General features: G+C 41.1%; 1 protein-coding gene across 1 annotated transcript in view; it reads left to right on the forward strand.

Annotated features, from left to right (window-relative positions):
- Positions 1-1,151: 1,151 nt before the first annotated feature.
- The window catches only part of LOC110537617 (junctional adhesion molecule 3B), a 53,613-nt gene continuing 34,653 nt past the window's right edge, over positions 1,152-20,111 (forward strand). Inside the window, exon 1 of the mRNA XM_021623792.3 lies at positions 1,152-1,328. Coding sequence (XP_021479467.2) covers positions 1,244-1,328 — 85 coding nt within the window. The 5' untranslated portion in view covers positions 1,152-1,243. The remainder of the gene's footprint in view (positions 1,329-20,111) is intronic.

Consider the following 20,111-nt stretch of genomic DNA (forward strand, 5'->3'; position numbering starts at 1 on the left):
TGATTATTTTATGTTCTGTGTTTTGTATTTCACCATTCAGGACTGTTTCGTTCTCATTGTTTTTGTTTTGTGTTCATATAATAAATACAATATGGACACTTACCACGCTGCGCATTGGTCCTCCTTCTTACTTACTCCTCCTCAGAAGAGGAGGACGAGAATCGTTACAATATTGGGAATGCGTTTTACATTTGAGCGTTATTCACTGAGTGGACCTTGACAACATGGAACACATTAAACTACTAGTAAAATGACCAGTACTGTTCCATTTTCTGTATTACTACCTAGTACTTACATGGTCTGATATTTAAAAACCATACGAACTCATTAGGGGGAAGCCACCCTGACAACCCGAAAAGTGTAATGCAATTAATAGTTTTTATACCCTCCAGTTCATCAAAGCAATACACATTTAATCTGATATTGTCGCAATAAAATTGCAAGCAATATATTTGAGGCACATAAATGAGTGTGAATAAAAATCATGTTAACACTACAATCCAGACAATGTTTCCTAGTCCACACACCAACACACACACAAGCACGCACACACACAGAAGCAGGCACGCACGCACATGCACACACATTCACGCAATCCACACACATCCAATCAAATACTTTCTAGCAGACACTATTCCAATGGTTGGTTGAGCTATCTAAAAGCAATAGCGATTGCATGCAACCTCAATTGAGATTGACTAGGATAAGTAGCAGATTCCTTCAATCACGATCTGCTTGATGATACAGCTGTGGGGTCCTACTTAAGAGCAGTTACCACTGACAAGATTAGGCCAGTAAAAAGAGCCTCCAATCAATGCACATTAATCCCGTGTTTACTCTACACAACATGAATAGTCAACACAACATCTCAAAGTAATTTGTTTTAGGAAGGATGCCTATTGTTTATTTTTTATTTTTTAAGAATGGGATTTGTTTGGATATCTGATAATCATTTTTTTTATTATTGTCCATTTGTAATTTGTATGTTAATCTCACAGCAGAGTTTGTCTGATATAATATAATGGGTAGAATGGGTAGCCTAATACAGTAGTCTTCAATCACAGCTTCCACCGTTGTAAAACGTATGGTCCTCCACGTATTGTCAACCATTAATTCTTGACTGTGTGAGTGATGCTTTTGGTAGCCATGGAAACCTGATTCACCGAAACCTGATTCACCCCCGCCTCTCTCTCCCCGGCCAGTCCTCCTCTCTCCATCCACTGAAAAGCTCTTAACTTTGCGCATGTACGGCCAAACTGAACATTGCATCGACTCCAAGATGGCGTTAACACGTCTGGCTTGCATTCTGATCCTGCTCTCAACTCACTGTAAGTAAATGCATGAGGACCACGCTTGATTTCCCTAGCTCAGATACATTCTGGACGTGACATTCGCAATTGTTATTCAGAATTAGCTACTTTGACATTTTCGAGCTACAATGTGATCTACGTTAGGATATAACCTAAGTGATTCTTCCTGACCTAACTAAACTCAGCAAACTAGCTATAGTCAACCAGCTATCTTGTTATTCATGGATGATGTTCTGATTAAATGGAGATATATTAATGTATAAATGAAGCAATCGAAGACAAGAAGTAGGAAATCGTTTGGTAACGCACGAGGCTCAAGCGTTGGAATGTTTGATCCGTCGCGAGCCTGACAGTGCACCGTTATCTGAATGGCATTTGGAGGCATGTCTAGCTTCTCGAACTCTTCAGAGATAGAAAGCCCCGAAAACTGCTCTACATACAGTTAGTTTTCGATAGCGCATGTTTATTTGCTACAAACTTTACCTTATGAAATAGCAAGAAGATATAAAATGTATACATTATTTTAGAGGCGTGTTGTTTCAACGGGACGAGTCGAGTCCCTTTTGTCCGTCTTACTTTCAAAAGTTGTCACCTATCAATTCAACTCTAAATGTGTTATTGTGTTGAATAAATACGTATTTGATAGTAACATAGGTTTTCTCAAACGTTGTTTTAAGGTGTTTGAATTGTGGTTGATAAAAGTTCAGACTGGCAATATTCAGTGATGCGAGATAGCGTTTTTCCCATTCGGGAATAAAGACAGTCCGCGGGAGGAGCCTGCCTGAAAGCAGCATGCAGCGCGCTTTGCAAGCGTTGAGAACTCATTGAAGATCGGTTCTAAAACGGTGATTTGTAACTTTTTATTAGCCATCTCAGATCAAGCGATTTGTCTCTGCACCTGGCCAAATTGTGGCGTTTTTTCATGTTTTGATTGGGCTATGTTTCTGAAAGGGTATGATGCAATTTGTTCCGGAAAAGTGTTCCCACGTGTTTTAGACAGCTCATGCATGGTCAGATCCTCCTCGGAAAGAACGTTTAATCATTATGTTGACATTTTAGAATTACGTTTGTATCAACTTTCACAACGGTTGTCATTGATGCTTAATGAAACCAAATAGAACTCAGATTAAGAAAAAATGTAACCAAAACATTTAGAATTGTTCCCAAATGGCTCCTAATAGCCTGTAGCAGGTGTTATAGTATAGCCTATGTCAAATTGATATTGTGTGTATTGTAATAAGAAGTATAATCACTAAAGTTAATGATACTAAGTTAAGGCTACTCGCATACACAATAAATAAGACTAGATCATAGCAGGATGCTATTAAACAGCACCACATGTGATGGACTGGTGGTGCTCATTTGCTTTGAGCAAGGGCTTGACTTAACTGTTTTCCTGGTGTTCTTTAAGCCTGGTTGAACCCTTCATGACGACAGACACACACACAAGAAAAGGGGGGGGGGGGGGGGGAGGGCAGACCTCATTGTGCCTTCAGCCCCTCTGATCATCCAAGTGTGTGGATTGGCTTAATTCTATGTGGATTTAATTAGGAATAGCAAGAAGGCTGCTTCCTAATATGTTGCTGATGTCTTTTTCTGTTGCTCTGGATTTAGGCCTACTGACAATCTGATTTAGTGTGCTTTAAGTGGTGTATGATTTTACAGCTTATCCAGTTGTTATTGTCTGTAGGCTATATAGTAAGAGCTGGTTGACCCTGATTGTTGTTGGAAATACTGTTTACCACAACATAATTAAACATTTCTGAGGAAAACAACTTTAATCAGCTTTGTACATTTAAACACGTTTTAATTTATTTTTGTTGCTTGAATCTAAAATTAATTAGATCTCTTGCTATGCATATTCTTTCATTTGTTTTAGGCTACTCATCATTGGCTTGTTTGTTCATTGTCAAAGAACTGTTTTGAACTCATGTCATAGTTTATATTTATTTTGAATAGTTATAAGAAATGTAGCTATTGTGTATGTATCCATTACATATCTTAGAGAACAGGCTGATATTTCGCTGTTGGATTTACATAAGTTCTTTTACATCACATTTCCTAAGAAAGGTGTAAGTACTCAGGAACGCATTTTGCCTGAGAACTCCTGCCAATACTTAGAAGTGCCAAGATATGTGGGAGCTGAACAATGCTCTAAGTGGAAAAGTGCCAAGCCAATATAAACGTTGATCTTTCCTTGATAGGCATAGAAAAAGCGCCTGGGCAAAACAACCCTTTTAAGGTCCAGTCACTCCTATTTGAAGTTCGAGAATTATTGTTTTCTAAAATGCAAGTTTGTACATTGATTGCAATAAAACATGTTTCCAGTCTGAATAAATGTGAAAGAAACATGCATTACAATCTACCATGTATTTCTTAAAAGCATGGTTGTGGCAAATGTTATTTCAGACTTGATAAATGACCTTTTAGCAAATAAGTGGCTACTCGTGGAGGCTTGGCCAACTGAAATGATTGACTCTGGTCTAGTTTTTTTTTGTTAAGCTCACAGTAAGTCTGCTTAAGCCTTATGCCTCTTTGGGTGAGAAGAGAAGTTCCTTATTTGAGGAGATAATGTAAGTAAAGAAAAGAAAACACACACACACACACACACACACAATGAAGGATAAGACGTCTGTCTTCTTTGAATTAAGGCGTCCGAGTGCTTTCCAGCCAAAACAGTTCAGAACAGTTTGTGCGTATACTATGATGACATTTTGTGATGTTTTGGACTTTGGCAATGTTTTTTTCGGCTGTTTGGGCACACATTTTTTCTCGAGGCAAACCGAAGACAGTAGCCGAAGATGGTAGCCAAAGTCTCCGCCCCCCTCGCCGGTGATTGGTCAAAAGTAGGGATTATTCAATGAAGTGCCTGTTGTCATTCAACGAGAGACGACTCGTCCTTATGCACATTTTTTCACTTGAGAAATACTGCACCAGACATCCTAGTCAGATGCAAAATTGCACTACAATTTTTTTTATTTAACCAGGCAAGTCAGTTAAGAACAAATTCTTATTTACAACGAAGGCCTACCCCTGCCGACGCTGGGCAAATTGTTCGCCGCCCTATGGGACTCCCAATCACGGCCGGATGTGATGCAGCCTGGATTCGAACCAGATACTGCAGTGAGATGCAGTGTCTTAGACCACTGTGCCACTCAGGAGCCCTAAGATCTCTTCAAAACCGTTAACTCAAGAAATCTGTCATTCATTTTATCTTAGATTAATTCGGACTATTTTGAGAAAATGTATACTGGCTACGGCGTCTCAAAATGGACAAACAGTACCATTGCTGATTTTTTTATTTTCAAGCGAAGGTATTTTAAGGGAGTATGCGAGCGCACCCGTTCGGTTCTGCTAGCTGAGCCCGGCTAGGCGCCACCCGAACTGAAGCATGCTGACGACTTTAAGCACTACAAGCATCCATTTAAACAAGTGCCAGATGACAGGTGCTTTCTTCATTGTCTGAAATGTGTGGCATTACTGGGGTAGGCAGGAGTTAGTGAGCCCCAGGGAAAGTGCTGCTAGTGCTTCCCCCAGGAGGTGCTTGTTATCAGGTGCTTCCCTTCCCACCCACAGGTTGTGAGCAAATGTTTGGAGCACTGTAATAAGGCTTGCAGCTCTAGCCTACATTTCTATTTTGCATGTAAAGCTGTTTACAGTTGACCTATTCTTGGGTTAGGTTTTGACAACAATCTGAAATGTCATTTTGAATTATGTGATGTGCACGAAACATGCAGATTAATTTCAGCATTTAGAAGTTACACTCAAGTTGGAGCTAATCCATGGGCAACAACAAGATGATAACTGCGCTACAAAGGTCTATGCGTGGGATAAAAGGCAGCGCAGAAAATACCTCCTACATTGGAATGGCCTGAAACAGCTGAGCAGGAGTGGGTGGAGGTGTTTGGTGTGAATGCATGGGTGACCAGAAATATCTGTGGCGTCCCTCCCAAACCTCAGACGCCGTATGTTAGCACATATGGCATTCTGAATCAAAAGCATACGGAGGGGGGAAAAAAACATTCTAATGTACAGTGAATTACAATACCCCTCCCACTCAACAACAACGTCAGCAAGACAAAAGAGCTGATCGTGGACTACAGGAAATGGCAGGCCGAGCATGCTCCCCATCCACATCAACAGGACTGTAGTGGAGCAGGTTGAGAGCTTCAAGTTCCTCTGAGTCCACATCCCTAAGGAATTAACATGGTCCACACACACCAACACAGTCGTGAAGAAGGCACGACAATGCCTCTTTCCCCCTCAGGAGGCTGAAAAGATTAGTCATGGGGCCTCAGATCCTCAAAAAGTTCAACAGCTGCACCATTGAGAGCATCTTGACTGGCTGCATCACCGCTTGGTACGGCAACTGCTTGGCATCCTACCGCAAGGCGCTACAGAGGGTGGTGTGTACAGCCCAGTACATCACTGGGTCCGAACTCCCTGCCATTCAGGACCTCTATACCAGGTGGTGTCAGATGAAGGCCCTAAAAAATGTTAAATACTCCAGCCACCCAAGTCATAGACTGATCCTCTTGCTACTGCAAGGCAAGTGGTACAAATCCATCAAATCTGGAACCTACAGGACCCTGAACAGCTTCTAGCGCCAAGCCGTAAGACTCCTAAATAGTTAACCAAATAGCTACCCCGACAATATGCATGGACCCCCCCCCCCCCCCTTTGCACTAACTCTTTTGACTCATCACATACGCTGCTACTACTGTTCATTATCTATCCTGTTGCCTAGTCACTTTATCCCTACCTATATGTACATATCTACTTCAATTACCTTGTACCCCTGCACATCGACTCGGTACTGGTACCTGTGTATATAGCCAAGTTATTGTTTCTCATTGTGTATTAATTCCTCGTATTATTCTCTTTCTATTATTTCTTTGAAAATGTCTCTCTTTATTGTTGGGAAGGGCCTGTAAGTAAGCATTTCAGTGTTATTCTACACCTGTTGTTTACGAAGCAAGCAAGTGACAAATACAATTAGATTTGATTGACCTGTTTTGTTAAGAGATAGAAGGAAACCCCTGCGGATAAATTGGGCTTAATGAAAATGAAGGGGGAGTTAACTAAGAAAGCATAACAGTTGTGTTAGCTGAAGGAGTTACACATAAAAGCTGGATAAAAAAATGGAATGGTCTTTCATGAGATACAAATCCACATGAACTTCACACAAAGAGCTTGAAAGGTTATTGAAGTCGGCTCTATCATGCTTTAAATAAAAAATCTCCTCTTGGTAAGTAGTGGCAGATGCTGAGGGGAAAGTTGAAAATGACATGCTTACTGTGCGCTCCAGGAATGGCAAGCATGTACATTCTTCACATGTCAATAAGACTATCATGTGGAAGAAGCGCTGATAAAAAGAACAGGCCTAGTGCCTGGCTGTATAAGCTGAAGTACTGGCCAAACCCCACCATAAATATATATATATATACACACAGTACCAGTCAATAGTTTGGACACACCTACTTATTCAATTTTCTTTATTTTTACTATTTTCTACATTGTGTGCCAAGAGTGTAAAGCTGTCATCAAGGTAAAGGGTGGCTACTTTGAAGAATCTCAAATATAAAATATATTTAGATTTGTTTAGCACTTTTTTTTGGTTTCTACATGATTCCATATGTGTTATTTAATATTTTTTTTATGTCTTCACTATTATTCTACAATGTAGAAAATAGTAAAAATAAAGACAAATCCTTGAATTAGTAGGTGTGTACAAACTTGACTGGTACTGTAGGCCCCAATGTAGTTTCATGGAATTTCTCTTTCTTGCACTTTTGTCTGTCGTGAGATATGTCAACATTACGTCTGGAAGAGATATTTCCCCTTGTCAATAGCAGGCTGTTTGATTTACTAAGACATTATTATGTTTATTCTGTGTCTGCGGAATAATCTTTGAAATTCTCTTCAATCGGCTGTCTGAGCAGTGCATGGCTGATTTCCTGTTTGGGCTATCTGTGGTCGCATGATCCCTAGGGGAGGAAGCACCAGAGGATTTTTACTCCCTGTGTTCAGTCACTGGATTCAGATAGAGCCAGCACATCAACAGGTCAGGAGGAACCGCCATTGATCATACAATGGGATGCTGTCAAATTGGTGAAATTATTACAGAATAATTGATGACAGTGCACAGATAATGAAGTGAATGCTGCTGAAGAACTGCCTGTCTGAAAAGGCAAGGGAAGGCTGAGCTACATGCTGGGAGTCATAGCCAGATAATCGCTTTGGATTCCTCCTCTATTTACCATACTGTCACAAAGGCAATTACTCTCTCTATAAATAGCCAGATGCCAGAATCATGAGACACCCTCAGGTGTTTGAACACTGTTTATTCCGAAGCATTGGGCTTGTAATCAAGCAACTCTAAATATATGATTCAACTTGAAACATATGCATAGTGCTGACATCTAAACCATAATAAAACTACTATAGAAACTATTGGCATTATCAGACAAAATTGAAGATTTTGAAAATCATTTTCTCCTAATTGTTTCTCCTCTTCAAAATTGGAGAATAGATTTGAATCATATTAGAAATTCCACTTGACCAAAAAAATAATTTATCAAAGACACATTGACGACAACTGGCTAGCTTCAGCGCCATCATCACTGCTTTTCTACCCTCCTGAAAATGCAATTTGTCTCTTTCAGAGAGAGCGGTGTTAGGCCCCCCAAAACAAGTCTATCACCAACAGCCAAGCTGACAGGCAAAACACTCTCCTTCCTGTGAATTGCAGGTGTGACGACGACTCCAATCCCTTAGAGCAGTGTCCTTAAGTGTCTTCTATGAAGGGCATACGACACCAGAATTGTGATAAAAAAAAGACATTCCAATAATTGTGTTGACCGTAACTAATCCACGCTGAGGCGTTCTCTTGATGTAGTGCCTTACCCAAAAAGGTCAGTGTGCAAGAGCCATGGTTGTACGGCCTCCAGGGAGGGATGTGCAATTCTTGTGTTCATCCAAAGGGAGTGTTGGGAGTTTACTGTGACTTCTCTTTATGTTTCTATCCAAGGTAATTGGCCCAGATGCTTTATCCACCCAGTGACACATTTGCCACAAATTATTCATCATCAGGGAGAAATCCTTCTTTACGACCATCTCAAGCTCAGGAAATGTACAGTAGTCTACTGCAGACTACCATGCCATCGCAAATGAGATTTTTGATCAGATAACGCTTTGGTCCATCAAAGTTTGGTATTACACAGTTTTAGTAATTTTGTCCCGAGGTTCTTATTCACAGGGCTCGACATTCAGGTACAGGCCAGTGGCAACTGGCATACAGACAGTGGCAAGTCAAATTCAAAGATTTGTAACCTTTTTAAGCACTTCATTCTAATTCAATTACCAAATTTCTATGAATTGTTGTCATAGACTATAGGAAAAAAACTCTCAAAAATGTATGCAAAAAAGTATGCATTACCACTAGGGTTGCAAAGGGTCAGAAACTTTCAGGGAAATGTTCTATGGGAAGTTAAGCCCCAGAATTTGGGGAATTTTGCTTAAATTCATTAAAAAAAGTTAGCTTATAACAGTGACCCTTTTTTTGTGGGATACACACAAGGCAATTCTAGGTCTTGTGGCATATTTTGGTTAAACTATCCCCAATTCAATGGAATTGCAACCCTCTGCATGCACAGTGCATTCTTCCATCACATGTGCAGTGATCTCTGTAGTGCACAGCTGATTTTCAGATCTTGTACACTAATGAGATGCTATTGAGCCCACACTACAACACTGTCTGAGCCAAGGACTATATGCTTTCTGGTAAGTTTTGATTACAATACTGGGTGGGGTGAATATATTTTATATGACATGCATGATTTTTTGTTAACTAGTAAATAGTAGCCTACAGCGAAGTGTGTTTAAATAATTTCTAACTTGTTAACAATTTCTGATAGTGTTTGCTACCATGTGGGTTTTAATTTGCTTGAGCCTGCTAACTGAGGGGTGTTAATTCACCAGTTTCCAAACATGTTTCACTTTAAAACATTTATTTTACAAAGTAGTTGTTTAATCTAACTACTTTACTATTAATCTGTACATGGAAGTGTATATTCTTACTCGTTTATTTTCTAATCTTTACAGGAAAATGCCACGGTGTGGATGTGTGGAGACATTTCACTGCAGCTAATGTAGAAGGAAAAGCTGTGTACATTTGCAAATACTGTGCCAAATCACATGTGAAGAATAAAACAAAGATGCAGAATCATCTGACCGAGTGCATAAAGTTCCCTTAGCACTCACAACAAGCAACCACTGACAAATGTCCCTCTAGTTCTTTTCGAGGTGAAAATGATGAATCAGACACCTTATCCATAGCAACAGCTCATGGTCCTCCTAGAATCAGATGTTTTTTTTTTACTCAATGGAGGAACGTAGTCAGAAATGCTGATGAATGTTTTGCTCAAGCTGTGTATGCAACAGGTTCACCTCTGATGCTCACAGGCAATGTGAGTTGGAAGAGATTTGTGAATGTTCTTTGCACAGCATACACCCCTCCAACCAGACATGCTTAATCTACTCGTTTGCTGGATGCAGAGTTCAACAGAGTTCAAGTGAAGGACAACCAAATCATAGAGAAAGCAGACTGTATTGCAATCATCTCTGATGGGTGGTTGAATGTTCTTGGGCAAGGAATAATTAACTACATAATCTCCACCCCTCAATCAGTATTCTACAAGAGCACAGACACAGGGGACAACAGACACACCGGTTTCTACATTGCAGATGAGCTGAAGGCAGCAATCAATGACCTTGGACCACAGAAGGTATTTGCACTGGTGACAGACAATGCTGCAAACACCCATTGGCTGTGCTGCTCATGCATTGAATCTGCTCCTCAAGGACATCATGGCACTGAAAAAAATGGATCCACTCTAAAAAAGAGAGCCAAGGAAATGGTTATGTGTGTGAAGGGTCATCAAGTTAGAGCAGCAATCTACCTCAGAGGAAACTACAGTTCCGAAATGCGTCAAAAAGCTGGAGACTTCTGCCTGAACCCATACACACCGCAGCGTACACGTTGGACCCCAAGTATGCTGGCAAGAGCATCCTGTCTGCTGGAGAGATCAACAAGGCCTATGGTGTCATCACTACGGTGTCTCGCCACGTTGGCCTGGATGAGAGCAAGGTTCTTGGCAGTTTGGCGAAGTACACTTCCAAGTAAGGGCTTTGGGATTGAGATGCAATATGGCAGTCGTGCCAACATATCTCATCAGCCACCTGGTGGAAGGGACTTTGTGGATCTGAGGCCCTTTCCCCTGTTGCCTCCATCATCCTCCAAATCCCACCAACATCATCCGCCTCAGAGCTGTCTGATTTTCAAAGTAGGCAATTACATCGTAACTGAATTGCGCATTGCACATATTCAACCAACAGATTGAACTTTTTAAATACCTGGTTTGCATTCCCATTCTTGCCTTACCATTTACTGGTAGAGATCATAACTCCATGCAACAACCAGCTGTTTCAGATCTGCATGCTCTCTCTGCCCGACAGATATAGGCCTGTACGGCGTGCTGGTGAATAAATAACCGACAAAAACAAAATAACAGCTTTGGGAATCAGTTTTTTTTAAATCAATTATATAGCCTAGATTAAAAATAGCATTATTACCATATTGTTTTTACTGGCCCAAGTGGGCCACTGATTGGCCCAGAGAGTTTCCAAAATCTCCCCGGGCCAGTGGGCAGCCCTGTATATCGAGCCCTGTATTTGGGCAGCTGATAGGTAGGCCTACAACTACAGTACAGTTTCCAATTGAATATGGATGCGTTCGTAAATTCACTCTGGTTGTCCACCCCGATTTCAGAGCACTCTCGTCTGAGTGCCAGAGTTCAGAATAACTGATGAATTTACGAACCCTCAACACCCGTTGAATATGGGCGGTGTCAGTTAACGTCAGCAAAAAAGCATACTTCAATTGTTGCCAGCAGCACGGTTACAGTCACCAATGATCTGGATAACATGAAAACACATAAAATAGTGATAACATAAAATGGTCAGAGGGAGATTTTACTCTCATTTGTATCTGGAAGTAGCTAGCCAACGTTAGCCAGTTGGCTTGACGACCGTTGTGAGCCCAGAACGCTCTGAACGCTCAGAGAGCGAAACGCTCTGAATTTACGAACTGACAATCTGGCAACTCTCTGAATTTACGAGCGCACTCTGAGCACACTCTGGCACTCCAGATTGAATTTACAAACACACACTATATTTCACATTATAAACTGGGTGGTTCGAGCCCTGAATGCTGATTGGCTGACAGCCATGGTTTATCAGACCATATACCACGGGTATGACAAAACATGTATTTTTACTGCTCTAATTACATTGGTAACCAGTTTATAATAGCAATAAGGCACCTCGGGGGTTTGTGATATATGACCAATATACCACGGCTAAGGGCTGTGTCCTAGCACTCCGCGACGCTTCGTGCATAAGAACAGCCCTTAGCCGTGGTATATTGGCCATATACCACACCTCCTCGGGCCTTATTGCTTAAATAATGCCTATCTCCATTAAATGTTAAAATGATGGTGAATAGGCGACAGAGAACAGACAAAGCTACAAGAAAATATTAATGATTTGTGTTAAACAAAGGAAGGCCTTATTAGAATCAATAGCCTTTCTTTTTACTGTTGAAAATCCACCATTAGCATCTGACTTGCAATGTTAATTTAGCTGACTGGTCAGATAGTGTTGGAAGATTGTAACCAGACCATATGGTGTCCGGGCATTAGGGCTAACACTTAGGGGCTACAGTATTAACTGGTAAAAAGGATGATTTGATGCGGCAGAGGTACCGCAGTGTAACTCAGCAAGTATGACCTCAGTAATTACTTTGTCCTATACTCTTTATATTACAGTATGCTATTTACCTAGTACTTACTTAGAAATTACATGGTGAAATGGTAATAAATAATCAATAATAGCTTAATAACTTTGTTTGGTTTATGTGGGATTAATTGAAAAAAGCACCAGCATTTGGGCCCAGGTAATAGTGTTTTGAAGTATTGCTTTATTTGAATTAAGGACCGAAAAGTATTAATTGTCATCACATAATTTCATTAGTACACACCAGGTAAATATAGACAGAAACAGGACTGTAAGTATAGCCAGTAATAATATATTCACGGTGGCTTTCAACTGACGTAGTCTGGAGCACATCCATTAAAAGCTCATCAGTTAAGTGGGGAAAAAAGCCTGAGAAAAGTGTTCGGACAGAGTATATATACAGTAAATACTTAATGAGCACTGAAATATTTGATTTCCAGCCACATTAATGGCATTTTCTAATCCTGTCAGAATGTATCACAGGGATGTAGGCGACCCATGTTTTCAGGTTTGCCATGAGTTGTGCATGAGAACACGGTAGAAGCCCAGATACAGTATGCACACAGTACAGCTGCCACACGTGTGTGAGTGCATACCTTGGGTAAGTAAGTGCCTGAGATATTTGTCGACATGCCAGAAATTGTTGACGAGTTTGTACCATGGTGGCCCTCGACTGAGCTCCGGTAGAGGGTGTATATTCTGTAGTATTTGCCTGTCAACCATGTTACAGCAAGCTATACAAAAATAATAACAATTTGGGTCATTTTCATTGTGACAACAGAGCTTTGGCTGACATTTGTCATGGCTGTAACCGGATGCTGGACAAGGCCGCAGCCTCAGAGCTGGAGAAAGAGGGTTTAATCAGTCATGTGTGAAGCTTGCTTAAGAGTCCATTTTAGTAGCAGAGCTTATATGGGCTGATAAGGGTGCTTGCCTGAACTGGTGACGTTGGCAAGTTTAAAAAAAAAGACCAACGCATGGAAGTGCACAGTCATTAGGATACATTTTCATAAACACTGCTGCATCAGCCAGGGATGAGGGGGGGAAAGAAAAAGCAAATAGGAGTGAAGAAAGTAGACAACTGTCGTCAAATGTGTCACATTTAGCTCAGGCATTTCCCGATTTCTAAAGCAAGAAGTTTGTAATTCAACTAAATTGTTCTAATGTGAAATGCAACGGAGACATCCCAAAATGACCACGCTATCTCATCTGCCATTTCCTCCTGATAGTCGCACTTCCCGAGTTGAACATGTTTACACAATGGTCCTGATCAATGCTTACAAGATTACCTTAAAAGGAGCCACCAAGACCTTGGAAGGGTTTTACACAGGCAGAATAATCAGACAGTATTATTGGAGGGGATTATGTAGCTTAAAAGAGATCCTCACAACGTGGAAAGATACCACAACAAAGATACTGGTACATTCACCATAGATAGCCATGTAGGTTGGACACGAGAAGAGTAACGCTGGAAGGAATTCAAGACCACTAGATGAACGGCTGAGATATAGAAATGACGACTTCTTGTGAGCAAAGCAACATGGGAGGTGAGACAAAAAACAGATTCAATTTGTCCCTCTTAAAACCCCTTTTTTCCTTTGTTTGTTGAAGCGCGAAGGCCCCCAAACTTTCCCCTTAACCTATTTGTTGTTGAATGTGTCGAATTGCTACGCTTTATCGTGGCCAGGTCGCAGTTGCAAATGAGAACTTGTTCTCAACTAGCCTACCTGGTTAAATAAAGGTGAAATAAATAAAAATAAAACAATTAAAAATCCCAATAGAAGCAACAATAATGCTTTTGAAGTCAGTATTAGAATAGATTGTGATATAAAAATGGCATGTTTTCTAGTTCTTCTCCACTGGAATAATATCCCTTTCTAAAATCAATGCTCTATATCATTGATTGATTATAAGACCCTCTATGCACGAATGCACATTTCACACACAGTCACAATTATCTGCAAGCTGTACAGGATCATTCTGTCATATCCTCCCCATTTCCTTATAGTCTCTGCATGGATTAAAGCTAAGATTAATATAGAACTTCGGATTCGTCCATCCACCCACTGGTCTCAATTGCAGACTTTAGTTGCCCTGAATCCCTGACACAGAAAATTGTGTTGTGACTTGTCAGACCCATGTTGAGTCAGTCTGCAGGCCTATATAGGCTTATTAAATCCCAAAATGTCATCAGTTGTGAGATTGTTATTGGTTGAAATAACACCCCTCACTGTACAAACCCCGATCTTCAAACAAAGACTTCCTGCATTGCAAGGTAGCATATTGATAACAAACCATGAAATTAAATACTTTTGAGAGATATATCCTGACAGTCCTGTAAAATCAGATGAACGTACTATGACCCTGATGGAACATCTGGTCAACCTGCACCAATAGAGTTAAGACACTGAGCTGATAGCAGTAATAGAGAAAGAAAAAAGTTGAACGTTGTCAGGGGCTTGACCAGTGTTCTTCATTTCCAGTATGCACTGCTGGTATGATGAAGACGTGACTTATAGTCTTTCCCGAAAGAACAATGCGAGCACAGCTGTGCGTCTCTTGAAATATTCAACACATAAAACAGCAGAGAGAAGGACTAGAGCACACACATCATTTATTGATTGAATAAATAAGAACGGTAGAAAACACAAGAACAAAAGCTTTTTACGCAGGACGAGTTATGTTAGCGCTCACGCGGGGCCTTAAAAAGTGAGTCTGTTGGATGAGAAGAGGAAAAACAAAAGTTTCTCGCCCCCCAAAAAGTTGAACCGCAGCTTCCTCAGACCCATCCATTCTGTCTGTATCCGGTTTGAGCCACAATAAGGATCTTATGGGTTTGTGCATTTTCACCACACTTTCAGAGGGAATCTACAGTATATCTCTTGGCTGACGAGTCCCTTTTAAACAGCCAGCCTCCTGCTCAGTGTAATTAATTCCCCGCACTGACGGTCATTCATGCGGAACTGGCCAACCATGCAGTTTTATTTCAGATCATCAACACTCAGGATCATCCCTCATATGTCCGTGGGCAGCATCCCTTTGGTTTCTGGGAGATTGTTAGTGCAATGTTTTGAGACCGACCTTGTGCTGGGAATGACAGAGCTTGGAAGGCCTCGTGGAAGGCCTCGTGGAAGGCCTTGTGATTAAGCATATATCTACAGGAGGCCCCAGATTTGAGCAATGAAGGTAGTGTAGAGTACTGTATGTACAGTAGGTTAAACATACTGATACCCACTCAATTTGACTGTTTTCCCCTCAGTTTAGCTGGGCGCTTGACTAGAGATCAGGCAGCAGTTGGCCAATCAGTTGGAGACATCACTTATCGGCAGTGAGGCTACTGTAATTGCAGGTGCAAAGAGTCCATCATAATCTGGACATTCAAATCAAATACAATTTTAATTGTCACATGCTTCGTAAACAACAGGTGTAGACTAACAGGTAAATGCTTACTTACTGGCCCTTCCCAACAATGCATAATACAATATACAAATAAATAATCATATTTGAACAAATAAATAAAAATAATACTCAGAGCAATATGCAGACCAGTGACACTCTCCAGTAATTGATATTCTCAATTACTGGGGATATTCTCAGTGTGACTAATGAGCTTGACCTTAATTATTTCCCATTAAAGGGCAATTTTTTTCCCCCTCTCGGTTAGCTGAGTCATGCTACAATTACTCAGATAGTACTGTAATAATAGGTTAAACTGTATCATTAAAGTGTATCTGCAAAGGAATTCTCCATTGCATGAGACACAGAAGATGAGAACAAGCATAGCAAGAAACCCTCAGACAGGTGATTGCTCTCATTGGTTGGGAGTTTGGGCTATGAACACACCTCAGCAGTGCACTGCACATCTGTATAGTGAATAAATAATGAGGATTACCTGCGGGTTTAGAAAGGTCCAGATCTTTTTTGTGACTCTGTCTTGACATGTAAACACTGCTTAATCTGCCAACTATATCATTCAGTCTTTCAGAGCTTCAGGGAAAGGCATACTGTTTATTTAAAGAAGTCCCTGCCAGGCAACTGTGCCAGAATTTCACGTTTGTATGCGACTTTAATCTTGATGTTTCCCCCTTTTTCCTCCGTTACGTTTGAGGCTAAACATAAAGGAGGGCTACTGACGGTGGAGCACTTTTGTTTATCAAACAGAACACCACAGAGGACGTTTGATGTAAGCAAAGACCTGGCAGGTGACAAAGGTCAACAGCTGTCCTCTATTCTTGCCATGAAAGCACTTCCGTGGCTGACCATTGTGTCCCAACATCCAGGTTGCATTGTAACATTGTACAGTATGTCTTACTTCCTGTAACAGCATGCGAGTGACTGCATTTCTAGCGTTAAAGCCAGCCATGGAATGGGGGGCACGGAGCGCTCAGCGGTTTTGCTATGCAGCGCGTTTATCCGGCATTCCCCATAGAAACCTGTGGGGAATTCCTCCCGAGCAGGTGATGGAAACGGGTATTGTAGGGAAGGTCAGTGGTAACATTCCCTGTCCTGCTCCTCAGACGGCCTATGCTAACTATTTCAGTCTGGAGTATGCCTTTGTGTTGTTCTGAAGGACTGCTCACTGGGTCAGTCGCTGGGATTGCTCACCGGGGAATTGCGCACTTTGAAGTCTCAAGTCTTTTTTGTTATATGAGAGCATTGTGTTAGTGTCTAGTCTGGAAATGGTTCTGAAATAGTCTTGATTGATTAAGTTATGTACCTTATGCTGTGGAACTTGGGAGACTTTAGAGTTTGGAGAGTGGGTGGTAAGAACGCTTTTTCCACCAGAAAAGTCAGAACACAGTAATTCTGGGACGTCAATTTGGGCTATCCCTGAAAAAATAAAAACACTTAATCGACAGAGTCATCTGTTCTTTCGACCAATCAATTGGTCAAAATGTTTAAATGTGCATTTTTCCATATACTGTATAAACACACCCTATATGTAGGCTACTGAGCTTGTCTGATGCTTTAAGCACTGCATTCAAAAAATGAAGACACAAATGACTAAAGAGGGAGACAGAGATAAATATAGCCTAAGCAGAAGAAGAAAAAAAACTGTTCCTGATCCTCTTCCTCCCACTTTCCACTGCTGCTGGTCTTTGCAGATTGTTCCATTACTCTCCTGAAGTCGCTGGTAATAGGCTATGCCAGTGGTCGGCAACCTTTTCCATTTGGAGTGCCAAGTAATCTACACACACTACCTCATAATGACGAAGCCAAAACAGTTTTTTTAAAACATTTTTGCAAATGTATTAAAAATAAAAAAACAGATACCTTGTTTACATAAGTATTCAGACCCTTTACTATGAGACTCGAAATTGAGCTCAGGTTCATCCTGTTTCCATTGGTCATCTTTGAGCTGTTTCTACAACTTGATTGGAGTCCACCTGTGGTAAATTCAATTAATTGGACATGATTTGGAAAGGCACACACCTGTCTATATAAGGTCCCACAGTTGACAGTGCATGTCAGAGCAAAAACCAAGCCCAGAGGTTGAAGGAATTGTCTGTAGAGTTCCAAGACCGGATTGTTTTGAGGGAAAAGATTGGGGAGGGGTACCAAAAAATGCCTGCAGCATTGAAGGTCCCCAAGAACACAGTGGCCTCCATCATTCTTAAGTGGAAGAAGTTTGGAACCACCAAGACTCTACCTAGGGCTGGCTGCTCAGCCAAACTGAGCAATCGGGGGAGAAGGGCCTTGGTCAGGGAGGTGAACAAGAACCCGATGGTCACTCTGACAGAGCTCCAGAGTTTCTCTGTGGAGATTGGAGAACCTTCTAGAAGGACAACCATCTCTGCAGCACTCTACCAATCAGGCCTTTATGGTAGAGCGGCCAGACGGAGACCTCTCCTCAGTAAAAGGCACATGACAGCCCTATTGAATTTTCCCCAAAGGACTTGCACACCATGAGAAACAATTTTCTCTGGTCTGATGAAACCAAGATTGAACTCTTTAGCCTGAATGCCAAGCGTCACATTTGGAGGAAACCTGACACTATCCCTAAGGTGAAGCATGGCGGTGGCAGCATCATGCTGTGGGGATGTTTTTCAGCGGCAGGGACTGGGAGACTAATCAGGGTCGAGTGAAAGATGAACAGAGCGAAGTACAGAGATATCCTCGATTAAAAACCTGCTCCAGAGCACTCAGGACCTCAGACTGAGGTGAAGGCTCACCTTCCAACAGGACAACGATCCTAAGCACACAGGCAAGACAACGTAGGAGAGGCTTCGGGACAAGTCTCTGAATGTCCTTAGGTGGCCCAGCCAGAGCCTGGACTTGAACCTGATTGAACATCTCTGGATAGACCTGAAAATAGATGTGCAGCGACACTCCCCATCCAACCTGACAGCTTGAGAGGATCTGCTGAGAAGAATGGGAGAAACTCCCCAAATACAGGTGTGCCAAGCTTGTAGCGTCATACCCAAGAAGACTCAAAGCTGTAATCGGTGCCAAAGGTGCTTCAACAAAGTACTGAGTAAAAGGTCTGAATACTTACTTAAATGTGACATTTTAGTTGTTGTTTTTTTAAACCCGTTTTTGCTTTGTCATTGTGGGGTATTGTGTGTAGATTGAGGGAAAAAACAAACAATTTAATCAAATAAAATAAAATTTTCTTTGTCACATACACATGGTTAGCAGATGTTAATGCGAGTGTAGCGAAATGCTTGTGCTTCTAGTTCCGACAATGCAGTAATAACCAATGAATAATATAACCTAACAATTCCACAACTACTACCGTATACACACAAGTGTAAAGGGATAAAGAATATGTACATAAAGATATATGAATGAGTGATGCTACAGAACGGCATAGGCAAGGAGATATGAGATGAGTAATGTAGGGTATGTAGTTTAAAGTGGCTAGTGGTACATGTATTACATAAAGAAGGCAAGATGCAGTAGATGATATTGAGTACAGTATGTACATATGAGACGAGTAATGTAGGGTATGTAAACATTATATTAAGTGGCATTGTTTAAAGTGGCTAGTGATCATTTTTTTCCCATCAATTTCCATTATTAATCAATGTTAGAATAAGGCTGTAATGTAACAATGTGGAACAAATTCAAGGGGTCTGAATACTTTCCGAATGCACTGTAAAGCCAACAAATAAAAATATTGCATCCCGCAGGTAAATATCCTGATGAAAATAAATATCCTATAAATCACGTTGGCTACACATGGCCTGTCTGCAACAAACTGGAAACATTGTATTAACTTGGTCCTGCCCGAAGCTCATGATGAGCAAAGCTCATGATAGCAAAAAACAAAATATTCAGGGTCCTCAAGAGTTTCCCATGCCAGTGAGCTCCGGACAGACAGACACAGCTGTAGGCTATTTTGTGAAAGGGATAAAAAGTAATCAGGTAGGCCCCTTTTATGCTGAGTGGTAATCAAAAGGGAGAGAGCTGGAAATATTTTTTTTAATAGGCTACGTTGAGGAACTATTGTCATGCTCAATTGATGTAAAAACAGACTGTTGACTTGCTGTTTGAAGCGAAGAAAAAATTAGTTTGAGAAGCTCTGCAGTGATGGTGAGTTAAGACCACCAGCAATAGTATCAGATCTCCAAATGGGCACATTTGTAGGCCTACATTTGCGAGCCGGCCAGGTAGACTAGTCCTACTTTTATATGCGTAATCAGGTGCGTGTCCTTAATCAAGATTGACAGGAGCGCTCCAAGCAAAAGCCAATGAATAAATTGAGAACTCCTAAATGAAATGAATAAAAAAAACAAGCGTAGCCTAGGTTCTGCACTCTGCAAAGGCGTCCACTCCTACAATGACCACGATAAAACTAAAAATATGTTGAATGCATTTACAGAAATTACTGTAACCAAATAAATATTGCAGATTAGAAGTAATGTGAATGAACTGTAAATGTACTACTGGTGTGCCAAACCTGCGGCCTCCAATGGATTAGTCCACTCAGACAGGCATGTATCC

Source organism: Oncorhynchus mykiss, chromosome 12 (genome assembly GCF_057628025.1).
Source record: "Oncorhynchus mykiss isolate SJ-2025 chromosome 12, ASM5762802v1, whole genome shotgun sequence".
Lineage (NCBI taxonomy): Eukaryota > Metazoa > Chordata > Actinopteri > Salmoniformes > Salmonidae > Oncorhynchus > Oncorhynchus mykiss.